Source organism: Staurois parvus, unplaced genomic scaffold (genome assembly GCF_062004578.1).
Source record: "Staurois parvus isolate SC_StPar_1 unplaced genomic scaffold, SC_StPar_1.0 ptg000684l, whole genome shotgun sequence".
Taxonomy (NCBI): domain Eukaryota; kingdom Metazoa; phylum Chordata; class Amphibia; order Anura; family Ranidae; genus Staurois; species Staurois parvus.
Window position 1 is genome coordinate 1,387,768 of NW_028318480.1, and position 16,568 is coordinate 1,404,335.

The 16,568-nt window shown below is 40.9% G+C and overlaps 1 protein-coding gene across 1 annotated transcript; it reads left to right on the forward strand.

Moving 5' to 3' along the window:
* The first annotated feature begins 1,557 nt into the window (after positions 1-1,557).
* On the forward strand, positions 1,558-16,568 carry LOC149447482 (CCN family member 3-like). Its single transcript, XM_089652500.1, has 4 exons — positions 1,558-1,707; positions 6,705-6,903; positions 13,800-13,999; positions 15,102-16,568. Exons 1-4 carry the CDS (start codon positions 1,642-1,644, stop codon positions 15,441-15,443), a joined length of 807 nt encoding a protein of 268 aa, XP_089508626.1. The 5' UTR covers positions 1,558-1,641; the 3' UTR covers positions 15,444-16,568.

Below are 16,568 nucleotides of genomic sequence, written 5' to 3' on the forward strand. Positions count from 1 at the left end.
CAACGAAGGAGTGGCTTCGTAAGAAGCATTTCAAGGTCCTGGAGTGGCCTAGCCAGTCTCCAGATCTCAACCCCATAGAAAACCTTTGGAGGGAGTTGAAAGTCTGTGTTGCCCAGCGACAGCCCCAAAACATCACTGCTCTAGAGGAGATCTGCATGGAGGAATGGGCCAACATACCAGCAACAGTGTGTGCCAACCTTGTGAAGACTTAAAGGAAACATTTGACCTCTGTCATTGCCAACAGAGGATATATAACAAAGTATTGAGATGAACTTTTGATATTGACCAAATACTTATTTTCCACCATAATTTGCAAATAAATTCTTTCCAAATCAGCCAATGTGATTGACTGGATTTTTCTAATTTTGTCTCTCATAGTTGAGGTCTACCTATGATGCCAATTACAGGCCTCTCTCATCTTTTTAAGTGGGAGAACTTGCACAATTGGTGGCTGACTAAATACTTTTTTGCCCCACTGTACATGTTTTTGGTAAGAAGAAATCCCAATAAGCGTATATTGATTGGTTTGCACAAAAGTTATAGCATCTACAAATTATGGGACATATACTGGAAATTTTGTTTTTTGTATACTAGTAATGGCAGCAATCAGCGACTTATAGCAGGACTGCAATATTGCGGCAAACAATCTGACACTAACTGACACTTTGTGGGAACCAGCGATACTGATACAGTGATCAATGCTAAAAATATACACTGTCACTATAGTAATGACACTGGCTGGGAAGGGGTTAAACATCTAGGGTGATCAAAGGGTTAACTGTGTGCCTAACCAGTGTGTTTGTGTTTACTTTTAGGTGCTTTTACTAAGGGACGTGCTGGATTTTATTCCCTGCTTTTCAGAGAAACATAATCCAGCACATCCCCGATGACAGATGCAGACATATGCAAAGCTCTATACAGTGTGTCTCCTTGCTGATCAGCAGGTGTCGGCGATCATCCATTGGCCAGCACATGCTGATCTGCTTTTGCTGTGACAAATGACAGCAGAAGCGGCATAAGCACCCCCTAACAGGAAGGGTGGAATCATGTATATATACACTAAGTGATTCTGCACAGACTGGTCACCCTATATAGAGCAGTCGGCAACTGTTTAAAAACCCGCTCCACCAAGTGTACAGAAATTAAATTTATAAGAAAGGAACCAGCATTTCTTCACCCCACACTATCAAATACAGGAAGTGTGTTACTGAAAAGAGCACCAGGTGAAAACAAATAGGGAAAAAGTATGAATTAAGATAACTGAAGCAGCCACCACATCTAGGGACCAATAAGCTGCAGTTTATTATATTTTCGTTTTGGGATTTACATATACTTTAAAGTGTTCTTGGCCTAACAGAGCATTGCACAGTTGGAAACACCAAAAGAAAAAAAAAATGTCCTCTACAATTCCAAAAAAGATAATGTCACCACTTCCCTATCTCACCCACAGTGTTATCACACCCTGCAGACGTTCTATATATATGTATTCATGGAATTTTAATGTTCATCAATGATACCACTTGTTAGCCATTGTGCTCTGACTCACAAAATGCTTTGTCCAATAGGATTATATCTCCTTAGATTATATATGGAGCTCCGTCTTCTTGGGCAACCTAAGGACTCCTGGGGTCATCCCTGGCAATGGGACCATACGCTGCAATCTGCATCATTTTATTATCTGTGACATGGACATTGGGAGAGAGGCCGGTAAGACAAGGTCAAAATTGTATGTTTCATCTCTAATATTCACTTTTAGATTTATAGGAAGGACATTGTATGCAACTATTCAGACTACCATTGCTGACCTTTCCTGAAAATACTTGTTCCCTGGCTGTCATGCTGATCCAATGGCTTTAGTATTTCACTAACCCAGAACAAGTGTGAAGATTAGGGGATCTGACTTTTTAGATCTGAATGCTTATTCCAGGCCAGCGACTCAGACAGTATTAAAGCCAGAAACAGCCAAGAAACTAGCTTTTTAAGGTTGAGGTCAGCGATGCAGTAATTTTGTTATCATAAATATTTTTGTTGGCTAAATTATCACTAATTTAGTCGACTAAAATATGACTAAGGAGGAGTTTTCTTTCTGCTCTAGGAGGATGCAAAACCCCTGACCTCTGTCTGGACAGAGCTGATTGGCCCTGTGCTGATCACCTGCACTCTCCCAAGAAAAAAAAAAACCTCTCTAGTAATACACACCAAAATGAGAATGTGCAGAAGGGCTACGGGTTCAGTCTGTCTTATCTGTGTGGATATTTGAACAAGAGGACGGCAGAGAAGACAGGATCAAACAGCCTTTTTACACAGTGAGTATAACAAGCATGCTTTACTGCATATACAGACTGATTTTACTGTTGTGGGTTTAGTAACACTTTAAAATACTAAATAATAAGTTATTCGATTTTACTTCAGGAGTATATAATGAGTTTGGAAACTCTAGGGAAATGCTTAAATAATGTGTTACAATTTAACTAAACCCATTACATTTTAGTTGACTAAAATGTACTGGAGATTTTAGTTGACTAAAATATGGCTAAAACTAAAACAATTCAGATGACTTAAATATATGATTAAAACTAAAATGGCATTTTGGTCAAAAGACTAAAACTAAATCAAAATGTGACCACAAAATTAACACTGCAGTGATGGCAGGCCCCATATTTCTTCCAGCACAGGTTTCCTATAAATAAGGCGAAGAGAAATATGGAAAATGCAGCAATCCATAGCAACCAATTAGCATTCTTCTTTCATTGTTCTGACTTCTGAAAGGGAAAATATGACCGGCTGGTATGGGTTGCTTGCACATCATTGTTGCATTTTGTAGTGTTTAAATAGTGAATTGGTAGTGAAAATAAATTAGTTCCACAATTTTTATATAAATAGAGGGTATGGAATTCTCCTCTCTACATTGATGCTAAAAAAAAGTCTGGTCTGTATAGACAAACCATTGTGTCCATACTTGCCAATAGTTCTCATCCTGAGCTTTCAGGGTCTGTAAGCAGATTGAACTTCATTAGATAGGTGCTGCCCCAGAAGGGAGGGTTAGGGGTTAATGCCTTTCCTGGTTCTTTGGCTTTTTGGTGGGATCTTTGGGTCGGACCCACTGCACCTGTGTATATAAAAATGGACAGTGGACCAAGTCCAAAGAGTTCCCTGGCCTTGCCTTTTTTTCTTTTTCATGGTCTTGCCTGTTTTCTCAGTTCCCTGAGGAGAACTGCACCCGGCAAAATGGCACAGAGTAAAGGTAACCCATGTGTGTGAAGTAGAGTGATTATGTCTCAGGTGCCTAGCTAGCCCAGAAAAACACACCCTGGGGTAGGTCTCTCATGTTTCCCAGAATTGGCACCCAACAAGTCAATTGAAAAATGTGGAGGATGTAACCTTCACCCCTATCTACTTACCCCACACGCCATAGTGAGGTTTCTCAACTGTTGGATCTCTATGATGCTGGCTAGACATTGTGTTATAACAGGAGTAGAGTTTTGTTTTCATGTTGCTAGGATGTAGGCTTTTGCTGCATTAAGAAGGTGTTTAAGCAGTGAACTTTGCTATTTTTTAATATGCAGTCACCGGCCACTTTGTTAGGTATGCCTGTTCAATTGCTAATCAGCCAGCCATACGGCAGCAACTCAATGCATTTAAGCATGTAGACGTAGTGAAAATAACTTGCTGAAGTTCAAACCAAGCATCAGAATGAAGAAGAAAGGGGACTTAAGTGACTTTGAACATGACATGGTCGTTGGTGCCAGACAGGCTGGTCTGAGTATTTCAAAAACTACTGATCTACTTTAATTTTCATGCACAACCATCTCTAGGGTTTACAGAGAATGGTCCGAAAAAGAGAAAATATCCAGTGAGCGGCAGTTGTGTGGATGAAAATGCCTTGTTGATGTCAGAGGTCAGAGGAGAATGGGCAGACTGGTTTGAGATGATAGAAAGGCAACAGTAACTCAAATAACCACTTGTTACAACCAAGGTACGCAGAGTATCATTTCTGAACGCACAACACATCCAACCTTAAAGCAGATGGGCTGCAGCAGCAGAAGACCACACTGGGTGCCACTCCTGTCAACTAAGAACAGGAAACAGAGGCTACAATTCACACAGACTCACCAAAATTGGATAACAGAAGATTGGAAAAACGTTGCCTGGTCTTATTAGTCTTGATTTCAGCTGCAACATTCAGATGGTAGGGTCAGAATTTAGTGTAAACAACATGAAAGCATGGATCCATCCTGCCTTGTACCAATGGTTCATGGATGTGCAGCCGACAAATTTGCAGCAACTGCGTGATGCCTTCATGTCAATATGGACCAAAATCTCTGAGGAATGTTTCCAACACCTTTTTGAACCTATGCCACAAAGTATTAAGGCAGTTCTGAAGGCAAAAGGGTGTCCAACCCAGTACTAGCAAGGTGTACCTTAGTGGCCGGTGAGTGTATAATGGAGTATTGTGCAGAAGACAGGCTGCTGGGTTCCTCTCCAGAGACACACTTTTAAGAGTCTTTATCATTTGTTCTACAAATTCCCAGAGTGGCACTCCCAGGAAATTCCTAGATTGTAAGCTCGAAAGAGCAGGTCCCTCGAACCCCTCGTGTATTGTTTTGTTACTGTATTGTCTCATGTTCTGTCCCTCACTATAATGTACAGCGCTGAGCAAACCTTTTGGCGCTATATAAATACTGTATAATAATAATAATAATATGCAAGAAGATTTGTTTTCCAATAATGGTTGGATACTTGGGGGAATATTTGATATAGGACCTTAGGGGTCCTATGCCGTTTGGTTAGGAGTTTATATCCACCTATACAAGCTATGAAGAAATCCAAAATGTTTCAGATGTCACCAGAGCAGGAGATGAGGGGAATCGTCCAATCAGAATACCTGTTTTGGTGACAACTGTCTAAAGGGGATATCCAGGAGCGGACTGACCACTTGGAAACTCGGGCACTGCCCGAGGGCCCAGGATCAGTAGGGGGCCCCATGAGATGCCCCTGGTACCTTTTTCATAGGCTTTTTTGAGTTTGGGCAAGGACACAGGGGCCCCATGATCCCCTATTGCCCGGGGGCCCCATGACTTGTCAGTCTGCCCCTGGGGATATCTCTTCATTTTGGAGAGTTCACCTTTTTCTTCCTGCTGTGTCTGTGGGACAGGAAGAGAAGGAAAATCTTCCCAAAGGGACACATACAGGGAAAAAAACCTGACCAGGATCTTCACCCTATCCAAAACTGAAAAAAAAATTAACTTTCTTTTTAAACCAAGGATGAAAATCTCTCAGTGGAACGGGGGATATGACTAAAAACTTTAAAAGCTAACACCACATTTCTGAGCATTTTTCATGTTATACCCATATTTAGGGTATATTATAAAGTATGTTCCGAGTGTCCAAAACCCTTAGACTGTTTGTTGAGCCATCAGAGAGAGTGTGGAAAATTCCCTTTGCCCAGCTGTGGGAGCTGTGAAGTGGAAAAAGACCTGAAATCCAGTGGCTCCTCCAGGGGTTTCACTACTCTAACCTTAGAAAGCCTTATTTTACCAGAAGAGCAGTTGATTCTTGAAACAGACTTCCAGCAGAGGTAGTTAGTTAGTCAGTCAACAGCAAGTAAAGCCCAATACACACGATGACAAATGATTGTCCATTTTTTTCTTGCATGCTAGTCTCATATCAAAAAAGAATAGGTTAGTAAGTTACAAAAATTCTTGTAAGACAGAATACAACTTCAGAAGTGATCTAATGTATTGTATTGTAATGCATTCTTTCGTTTTGGAGCATTAGCGGTCTTACTCACTTGATTTTTTACTGATACTGTATTGATTAAACAAAAATCATTCGTTCTGCTCTCGTACAAGGAAAATGTTCATGCTTGTCTCTTTGCATGACCTGTCGTGATTGGCTCTCGAAAGCTGTGTACTAACAATCAGATTATCGGATGATTGCTCCGAAAGCAGTATTTGTTCTCCAATTTTCTCATTGTGTGTACTAGGCTTAAATGTAAATATGCCTGAGACAAACACAGAGCTATACTCAGACACTTTATTAGGTACACCTGTTTAATTGCTTGGTAATACAAATTGTTAATCAATCAGTCACATGACAGCAACTCAATGCATTTAGGCATCTAGACATGGTGAATACAACTTGCTGAAGTTCAAACCGAGCATGGATTTAAGTGACTTTGGATTTAAGTGACTTTGAACAATGCATGACTGTTGGTGCTAGACGGGCTGGTCTGAATATTTCAAAAACTGCTGATCTACTGGGATATTCACACACAACCATCTCTAGGGTTTACAAGGAATGGTCCAAAAAAGAGAAAATATCCAGTGAGTGGCAGTTGTGTGAATGAAAATGCCTTGTTGATGTCAGAGGTCAGAGGAGAATGGGCATTCGATCTCAGCTGTGACATTTAGATGGTAGGGTCAGAGTTTGGCATAAACAACATGAAAGAATGGATTCATCCTGGTTTGAATCAATGGTTCAGGCTGTTGGTGGTGGTGTGTAATGGTGTGGGGGATATTTTCTTGGCACTAGCAAAGTGTACCTAATAAAGTGGCCAGTGAGTGTATATTTTCTGTGTTTTTCTATTTCCAGTGACAGATCTGCCAGCTCATGTTGAGCTTATAGAGGAACTTGACAAGCAACATATATTTCTTTTGGGTGTACTGGAGACTGAAGTCTCACCTTTTTTCTTCATTTGTTAGGAATGTCCCCAAGTTTGCCAATGTCCCGAAAATCCCACCTGCCCTCTGGGAACAGTTCTGGACACTTGCGACTGTGGATGCAATGTGTGCGTCCAGGATATTGACTCTGAGTGTGACGGATTCAGACCCTGTGACAACATGAAAAATCTGACCTGTGATTATCAACTGGACCCTATGAAAAAGCAAGGAGTGTGCAAAGGTTAGTGAATAGCAGTTTTCCTAGAAACAGGTTATGTAGTCCCGTTTATGATTTTAAAGGGCAGTGCCAGAGTTTGCTGTATAATCACTAAAACTGTATTCTTGATTGAATGCAAGCAACCCTTTGTTATCAATGTCCACCAATTTCTGCTCATAATGTCTTGGCTTTTTAATTGGAAACTATAATAGATTTGGGCAAATTTTAATTACATTGTTTAGGTTGATGTGTTTTTAAGTCCTCATTCTCACTGGGCATTTTAAAAATGCCAGTAGCGTTAGCTGCATAAAGTCATGTTAAAAATGTGAGTTTTTCTGCATTTTCTAGCGTTTTTGCATTAGCATTTAGCTGCATTTTTAAGTGATTTCTTTTTTTAGCATTTTTACCCCCAAAAAAAACATTTTGGATAAAAAAACGCCGAAAAAGCCAGTTTGCCACGTTTTGCGTTAGAATGTTTTTAAAGCTAAAAAACTCTAGAAACCCACTAGTTCTGTTTTTTTTTCCAGCCCAAAGATGCCCCTGCCAAAAAACACTGATTAAAGTCTATGTGTGCATGAACACATAGGGGTTTATTTACTAAACCTGGAAAGTACAAAGTCAGGCTCACTTCTGCATAGAAACCAATCAGCTTCCAGGTTTCATTGCCAAAGCTTAACTGAACAAGCTGAGGTTAGAAGCTGATTGGTTTCTATGCAGACGTGAGCCTGACTTTGTACTCTCCAGGTTTAGTAAATAAACCCCATAGGATAACATGCTGGTGAGTTTACTGCCTATAGAAAAAAACGCCAAAAGCCAAACAGCAGCTGTAAAAACGTCCAGTGTGCATGAGGACTAGAACTGGTACTTTATATATACATTTTACTATGTATATAAAATCTTTATTTTTCAAGTAAACATTTAAAATAAGTTGGGGACATTGGGATTGCAGAGCATTCTAAAGTGAAACTTTATACAAAGCCATCTGGTGATGAGTAGTGGGGCTTAGTTACTTTTCTGACGCAATCAGCTATGTGTGTGTAACCTGAGCTTTAATTATAAAACACTGTAACCATCATTTTTTATCAACAGCAATTAAAACAGAAATATTTCCCCTTTCCCTAAAATGCACATCAGTGTTCTTCTTTGCATACTGATCTTTGCTTAATGCTTTTTTTTGCCTTCCATTTCCTGTTTTCCTTGAAGACAGTGGTGACATAGCCCCAGCTATGATACCCACTGTGACAGATGCCCCCTGGGAACGCAGTGTCATCATTGTCTTCATGGAAATCTCATACCTAAACTGCAAGATCTCACAGTATTGTCATACCAAGCATGTGTAAGATTAATTGCATGACATTATGCCTTATTGTCCCTATACACTGTATGAAATTACATTCAATTACTGGGAAAAATGCTTCTCCTTGCGATCTTTTGAGGGGTCTTTTTGTCAAGAGATGTAAGTAATGTGGTACAGCACATGCACAAGATGAAGTGTATGATGTCATGAGCTCCAACAGACCCATGTGCAGTATCAAGTAAATTGGCAGCACAGTAACGAGGACCCAGGCAACACTGAGGCAGGACAACAATAGGTAAGAATGAAGAAAGTCACAATGAGTTACATAGGGCTGCTGTTAGAAACCATGGGGCCCCATACAGCTGACCTGACAGGGCCCACTCCAAGAAAAAAAAAAACAGTTTAAAGCACAGTACTGATCACTCATTGTGTTCATTCATTCAAGAAAGGGATTGGTAATTGTAACATATTTACCAGACCCATTTCCCACTCTCCATTTTGAAGGATCCTATTGTGTGCTTGCAGCTGCCTGTGGGAGGGAAGCCAGCAGCACTGCAGGGGTTGGGGGCACACGGGAGGGGGGGGGAGGGACCTGGGCAGCAGAGGGAAAAGTATGGTGCACAGGGAGGATGATGGGTGCAGTGTGTGGGGGGGGGGGGGGGTGGCAATTACTGGAACTGATTCCCTGTATGACTATCCCTGCAGCAGGAAGAGGAGAATAAGAATGGGACTGGTTCCAGTAATTTGATGCCATGCCCATATCCAACTCACCCAGCCTGGGCCCCCCTCCTGGCCTGAGCCCCGTACAGGAGGACTGGTGGTACCCACTTATCCACGGCCCTGGATATACAGTAGGTAAGTATGATTTTCTATTAATTAGTGACAGGTTTATAGAATGAAGGAGAAGGTCCTCTTTAAGGTTAGCATGGCAAACATGTTTAAAAAACATCCTAGAGCTGGCTGAATAATGTGGGCTTTTATGCTTTCTTACCCCACAGACCATGGAGGCAGCAGTGGGAACTATTGGCTCTTGCTATTGTCAATCACAGCCTGTAAGGAGAGAGCAGAGGGCAAGGCTGAGCAGCGCTGTGTGTGGCGCAGCTCGGGATAGAGCCCATACAAGAGCCTCCATAGCAAGTGGCTTGCTCTGGGGGCAATTGGTAGGGGAGGAGCCAAGAGTGGCGGCGGGGGACCTCGGAAGAGGAGGATGGGGGCTGCTCAGTGCCAGACCACAGGGCAGGTAAGTATAACATGTTTGTTATTTAAAAAAAAGAAATACATTTTTAATCACTGTAACAGAATTGCACCCTGATGCATTAAAGCCAAGCTCACACAGGCGGCAAAGGGCTGGTAAAAACAGGCAGTTGATTCACGTACAAACAGAAAGGCCACTCAGATTTGTTCAGTGATACAGTTTTGCTAAGTGGTACAGCAAATTTAACTCAGATTATTATTATTATACAGGATTTATATAGCACCAACAGTTTGCTCAGCGCTTTACAATATAAAGGGAGACAATACAGCAATTATAGTATAGTACTGCTTGCCAAACACACCCATTAAAATTAATAGAATCACGCCACGCTGGGAGTACTGCCAACTACACCCCTGTAAATTGCTGCTCAATCACTTCTAAAAAACAATCCACCATGGATCACTTTTTAGAGGTGTGGTAAAGTTCACTGCCTGTATGAAAGGGAGCTCATGCAATTCACCTATCTTTTAGAACGCTGCAATGCAAAGAAGTAGATGGGCCCCAAATCTGTCTTAGAATTTGGCAAAATTGTCCCAGTTGACTGCTTAGGAATACAGGTGCAGGGGTCATAAATTCAAAAATGGTACAGTATATAGACATTGCATCCTGATCTGCATCTAATGGTGTCACTGATTTGCTTACTGAATTTCTCCAATTAGGTAAGTGACAATACTTAGATCACATACCAAACATTTTCTCCTCATTTCCTGTCTTGGTAACAGGTTGACACTGAGGCTAGAAGTGAAGGAAAATCTTCTCATTGGGGATAATCACAGAAAGAAAACTTTTTACTTTAGTATAGAGAGAAAGATTTAGGGTCCATGCACACTGGCTTAAAAAAGCAGGGCTCTTTGCAGAACTAAATGCTAATTTTGAGCATTTTATGTACTAGCATTTAGGAACATTTAGTAGCTTTTAGGCAGAACACCTCTAATGATGACACATGTTGAAACATGTCAGCCCACAGCCTGACCTGCAGCCTATGTTTGTGGCTGGAGCTGGCGGCCTTTTTTGTACATGTACATACCTCCTTAGTGTCGGGCATGACACATGGCAATGTGAGTGTACTTATCATAGTTTTCTTATCAATAAATAGTGGATTGTTTCAAGCTATAAAACCTTCTTTTTTGTTTTTGACATGTTGGCAAATGATCTGGAGCTGTGAGAACCTCGCATGACTAGTTTGCAAGTCCATTAATGAAGGGAATGGATCCATTAACTCATCTTTGTATGTTCGAGACTGATACAGGATCTGATGTAGATTGTATAGTATATGACACCTTTTAGTCCCCTTTTCTACGTGTGGACCCAATCGGGTCCATTTGTCTGTTTTCCAAGAGAACCTGATCAGGCGCTGCATTGCTCTCTATGGAGCCGTGAGTGCAAACAGACATATGTCCGTTTACACCTGCCTACATCTGATCTGATCCTGTTCGCTAAAAACTGATGGATGGGGATCTGTTCTCCATCCATCTGGCAGATCGGATCAGATGACAGTTGGATGGAAACGAACAGGTGGTCCATTTCCATCTGACAGCCGATTGAGGACAGCGGGCTGTGTCTGTGTCTGCTCATCATAAGTTGAGCGGACACTGACCTGTCATCCACTTGCTCAGCGAGGATCAGCAGACAGATCCCCCACTGAGCAAGCGGATCTGCTGACCGGTCCATCCCATGTGAAAGGGGCCATATAAATACACATTTTTATTTATTTATTTTTCTTTCGAAAAGAGGTGAGTCATTTACCTAAAAAGGTGAAGGACACTGGGTGTTTTTATATCACATTTTGAACAAAGAGGATTTTGTTACAATTTTATTGTCTTTTATTTAAAAAAAAAATCTTTTTTTTGCACCCATCACACTTAAAGGTGAACATTAACCACTTGCCGACCGCCTGCAGTACTTGCAACTAAAGTGTCAGAAAACGCTTGGTCTTCAAGTGGTTAGAAGAGTGGGTGGTGTGTGGCAGAGGCTTCTAATGTTGGCCCTGAAATGCCAGGGTAGTAGAATCACTCCCCCCCCCCAAATGACACCTTTTTGGAAAGTGGACACTCCAAGTTATTTGCTAAGGTGCATGGTAAGTATTTTGCAATCTCATTTGTTGTACATTTCCAAGGTTTTGGAAAATGAAAGAAAACGAAAATGTATTTTTTCTCTTCTTTTTTTTTCAAAACCCTGTGACCAAAATGAAATCTGCCAAATACTCACCATGCTTCTTATCAAATTTCTGAGTGTGTTTACTTTCCAAAGAGGGGTAATTTGGGTGGGTGTTTGTACTATCCTAACATTTTAAGGGCCTCCGAAACTGTGATAGGTAGTGAGGAAGTGACATGAGGAAATATGCCCTTTGAAAGCCTGAAAGTGGTCATAAGATTTTGTGGGCCTGAATGTGGCTAGGCTGCCAAAAATACATTCATATGTGGTATCCCCATACTTTGGAGAAATTAGCAGAATGAGTTTTGGGGTGTTATTCCACATATACCCATGGCATGTGTGAGCAGTAAATAATTTAAGTGATAACTTTGTGTAAAAAAATTTCATTTTACAAAAATGTGTGGTAAAAGTAAAATCTTCTATGGACTCAACATGCCTCTGAGAAAATTCCTTGGGGTGTCTACTTTCCAAAAAGGGGTCATTTGGGGGTTTGTTTGTACTGTCCTGGCATTTTAGCACCTCAAGTAATGTGTAGGCAGTCAGAAAGTAAAAGCTACAAACCAATTAATATACACATATTGGTTGTTTGTTTTTTTTACCAAAGACATGTAGCAGAATACATTTTGGCCTAAATTCATGAAGAAATTTGATTTTATTGGATATTTTTTATAACAGAAAGTAGAGATTATTGTTTTTTTTTTTAATTTTCGTTTTTTCAAACTTTTCATTCTTTTTCCTCGTTTATATCACAAAAAATAAAAACCCCAGTGGTGATCAAATACCACAAAAGGAAATCTCTATTTGTGTGAAAAAAAGGACATGAATGACCACGCAATTACCAGATGAAATAGTGAAGTGCCAAACAGCAAAAATTGGCCTGGTCAGGAAAGGGGGAAAACCTTCCTGGGCTGAAGTGGTTAAGAACTTGGTTTGTATTTATTTGGATTTACAAATAATTATTATGGACACATTGTTTGTGAACTGAGCAGTAACATTTTTTGAGCATAATATTTGTGAAAGTGGATATATATTTTTTGATACATTGTTACACAGTGTTATCTATAACTTTCTTGTTTTAGGTGATTTAACACTTAATATTTAAAGTGCAGTCACTCACATAACTGTTTGGCACACTCCACAGAGAACATAGTGACTGCAAATGGATACATATTTTATTACGCTTTTGGAGCAGAGTTATTATATTTATAGTCATATATTAGAAGCATCAGTGCCTTAGATCCCACACTGCAGATATAAAGCTATGAAGCTGTAGGAACAAGAGTGCCTAGGCACAATCACATACCAGGAAGCTTACTACTATTTCAACAAGAAATTCTAAACACCAGGTAATTTTTAGGCTCAGTTAAAGTGATTGTAAACCTTTTTTTTTTAAATATTAAACAGGTTTAATACTTACCTTTTCTGTGCAATGGTATTGCACAGAGCAGCCCCGAACCTCCCCTTCTAGGGTCCCCCACTTTTGGCCCCTCCTCTTCTGTGTCTGCCCCCATAGCAAGCTATGCTAGGGTGGCAGGTGTGCAGACTCATTCCCGAGTCGGGCTGTGCGAGTCTGTAAACACACACAGCGCTGCTTGGACCTACCCCCCACTCTCTGCTCACATTATTTGGCTGACAGCAGCAGGAGCCAATGGCTTCCACTGTTCTCACCAAATCCTGTGAAACCAGAAGAGAGGAAGTGAAGACATGCAGTTGGGCACAACACTGGATCCATTTTCAAGTAGGTGTTAGGGAGGGGAAGGGGGAGACACAGAATGGAAGGTTTTTCCTCTTAATGCAGAAAATGACTTTAGACTTTAGAACCACTATAAAATTACTAATTGTTCACTATAACATAGCACTATGTTTTTAAAGAGGTAAGTGACCCCTAGGCTTGCATTGTCGGAAGGAGGAGTAAAGCCCAACCACTGTGTAGCACTGCACATCACAGCCCATGTATGCAGGTTTTCATAATACTAAGAAGTAAAGAGAGAAGAGGAACTGGCTAATTTTAGCAATAAATCAGGCAAACCCTCAATCTACATAAGCTAACTACTAAGCTGTAGTTAAATGTAAATCTGAACAATTTGATTGTAACACGTGCAACCAGCTGTGGCCATAATAAAAGTTGAATTCTCAGGGTTCACTATAGATTATTGCACTCTGCACATTGGTCTTTATCCTATGTTGCTCCTTGTCCTTATTCTGTGTCCATAGATCCAGAAGAAGATTCTACACTGGTGTTGGACATGCCTACCTGCAAGCCTGCTACTGAATGGACCCCCTGTTCGAAAACATGTGGATTCGGCAACTCCATACGGATAACGTATGAAAAAGAGACCTGTATTCCAAAGGCTGAGCGGAGGCTGTGTATGGTCAGACCTTGCAGGAGCCAATATACCAGAGCCAATTACACGGTGAGAAGTGGATGGAGGAATTGTTGGAGAGTGTAGACATTTCTGGACCCAGAAAGCCTACTCAGCCTGCTATAGTGGCCTGCAGGAAGAAAGAGCTATTGCATCCTCCCCACACAAAGAGGGCTTTCCAATACATGGAGAGGTTCCAATACACTCAAAAAGAGTTGATGTCCCATGTTAAAAAAAAAGGAGGGAAGTTTACCATGTAGCTCTTCAGCAGCCATAGGTCAAAAATAGAAAGATTTTGTTGATGATACTATGTGATTCGCAGCTGAATGAAGATGACCCATCTGAGACGTTAAAGCCCACTTCCAGCTACAATGGGATCTTGTGTAATAGTGCGGGAAAGGGTTAGAGCCTCTATCAGATTTTTATTGCTGTAGCCAACACTGTGCTTCATCAATCAGTTGGTTAAAATACCATATACTTTACATTGCATCTTTGTTTCAGTCCAATTCCCGTTTCCTGTCTTTTAGTCATAATGAAGGGGTGAGTTTTGGCCCCCACAAGATACTGCATTTCTTTTCTGATCTTCCACCTGGTTATACATTGTAGTAAATTTGTTTTGGACTATTAACTCCTGGCATAGTGCTTCAGTATCAGATCTATTTATTTTCAATACAAACCAAGAAAACTGATGGAATCCTTTGCTGTGAAAAAGTCGCCAGACTGAAATCGAGACACCCTGTATAAACAATACTGCAAAGCTATTGGATAACAATGCCAATAGGATCACCCCAGGGTTCCAGCTCTACTGATCCATTCCCCCAGGCATATTTTTTCACTGACGGTGTCTAAAGCTTCTTTCACACTTTTTGGAAATTAGTCGGTACTATTAATTTTTTATATTTAGTGGTTTTATTAATGTTCCCCATTTTAAAGCAGCATCCAGTTCTTTTTACTAGACTGGGATTCTTGAAATTGCAATTATAACTGAATTTGAATAACTAGTGTAATGCCTTATAGTAAACTAAAATGGCTAGAGTTTCCTGTATTTAAGACCAGGGGCTTCTAGACATCTTAGATGTGGTTATGGCACCCCCCTCATGGCTTGTGAAATGCTAATATTTTTGCATTAAATAGTATTTTGCCTCTCCTACAGGTCCTGAAGCCCACCAACGCCTGTAGTCGCGTCATGCGCTGGTCCCAGCCTCTGCACCTTCGTTTTCGTGACTGCCTGTCACGCCTTCCTCTACTCCCCCGATTCTGCGGTCATTGCTCTGATGGACGACTCTGCAGCCCCTCAGTCACTGAAACACGCCCAGTGGCTTTTCAGTGTGCTCACCTTGATAGAAAAGTTATCCGCCAAGTGATGTGGGTGCGGCGGTGCACCTGTGGGGGGAAAAGATCAAAAAAGGGCAAAGGAAAGAAAAAATTGCAGGAGAGAACTATGACTTTTGGAAAGGAGGATACAGAAGATATTGAAGAGGTGGATGAAATATAAATCTTGATCTGCTGGACTTGTGTAGAAAACAAGAACAGCTTAAACTGGATATGAGGATAAATATCAGTCAAACATGAAAACGTACAAGAGACTGGTGCTTAAACTTAAAGCACTGTCTTATAAAATGATAAATACATATAGATTGAAAGTGTTGTTTAAATGGAATCTGTCACTTTGCCCTTTGAGGACTAAATGAAAGGTTCTCTTAATATATTAACATCATCCCACCCAGTTATACTCACCTTCCCTACGCTCTCACACCACTCTGTTTGTCTGTCAGAGCCGTGAGTCTAGTCACTGGGTTACTTCAATGGGTAGACCCCAACACTGCATCCTGGAAGGAAGGGGAGAAGGTCTAATGCTCCTTGATATTAGCAAGTGCCAGGCTTTTCCCAGGTCCCTGGGATCAGCAGATCAGCAGGCGTGTGACAAAGGGGTGACTGCTAATGTTGGGGGTCTTTCAAAAGTACCTTTCACTTTGCCTTGAATGGTCAAAGAGACAGATTGGGGTTGATTTACTTAAGGCAAATAGACTGTGCACTTTGTGAAGTTGCACTCATTTAGCTTGAGCTTAGTAAATGTGGTGAAGCTTCACTTTGTAACAAATACCCAATCAGGTGAAAGGAAAATAAAAAAGCAACATTTTTGCTTGCACAAGATTGGATGATGGGAATCAGTAGAGCTTCATGACATTCACTGCTCTCTAGGGAAAATGAGTGCAACTGCACTTGCAAAGGGCACAGACTATTTGCCTTTAGTAAACCAACCTCATTATGTGTGAGGGGTCACTCCATCCAAAACTTTCTTTCCCTGTCTCATCATAAAGAAGTGACAAAAAGCCTGGTGCTGTGTAAAAATACAAGTCTAGAAATTAGAACTGTAGTTGGTGCTGTTGCATCTTACCTTGCACAGGCTTAGCAGTGCCATATGGAAAACATGCTTCCTGAATGCTGGGAGGTCTGCTACACTGAACCCCCAACTACGCTGTCATTCCACAGATCCAGGCCTGATCAGTTGCAGACCAGTAGAATAGTTCTGTGTTTTTTATTTGCTTTTTGTTGAAACTCTTGCATGTTCTGAGCGTTTTACATTATGAATTAAATAAAACCCATCGCATGTTTCCAA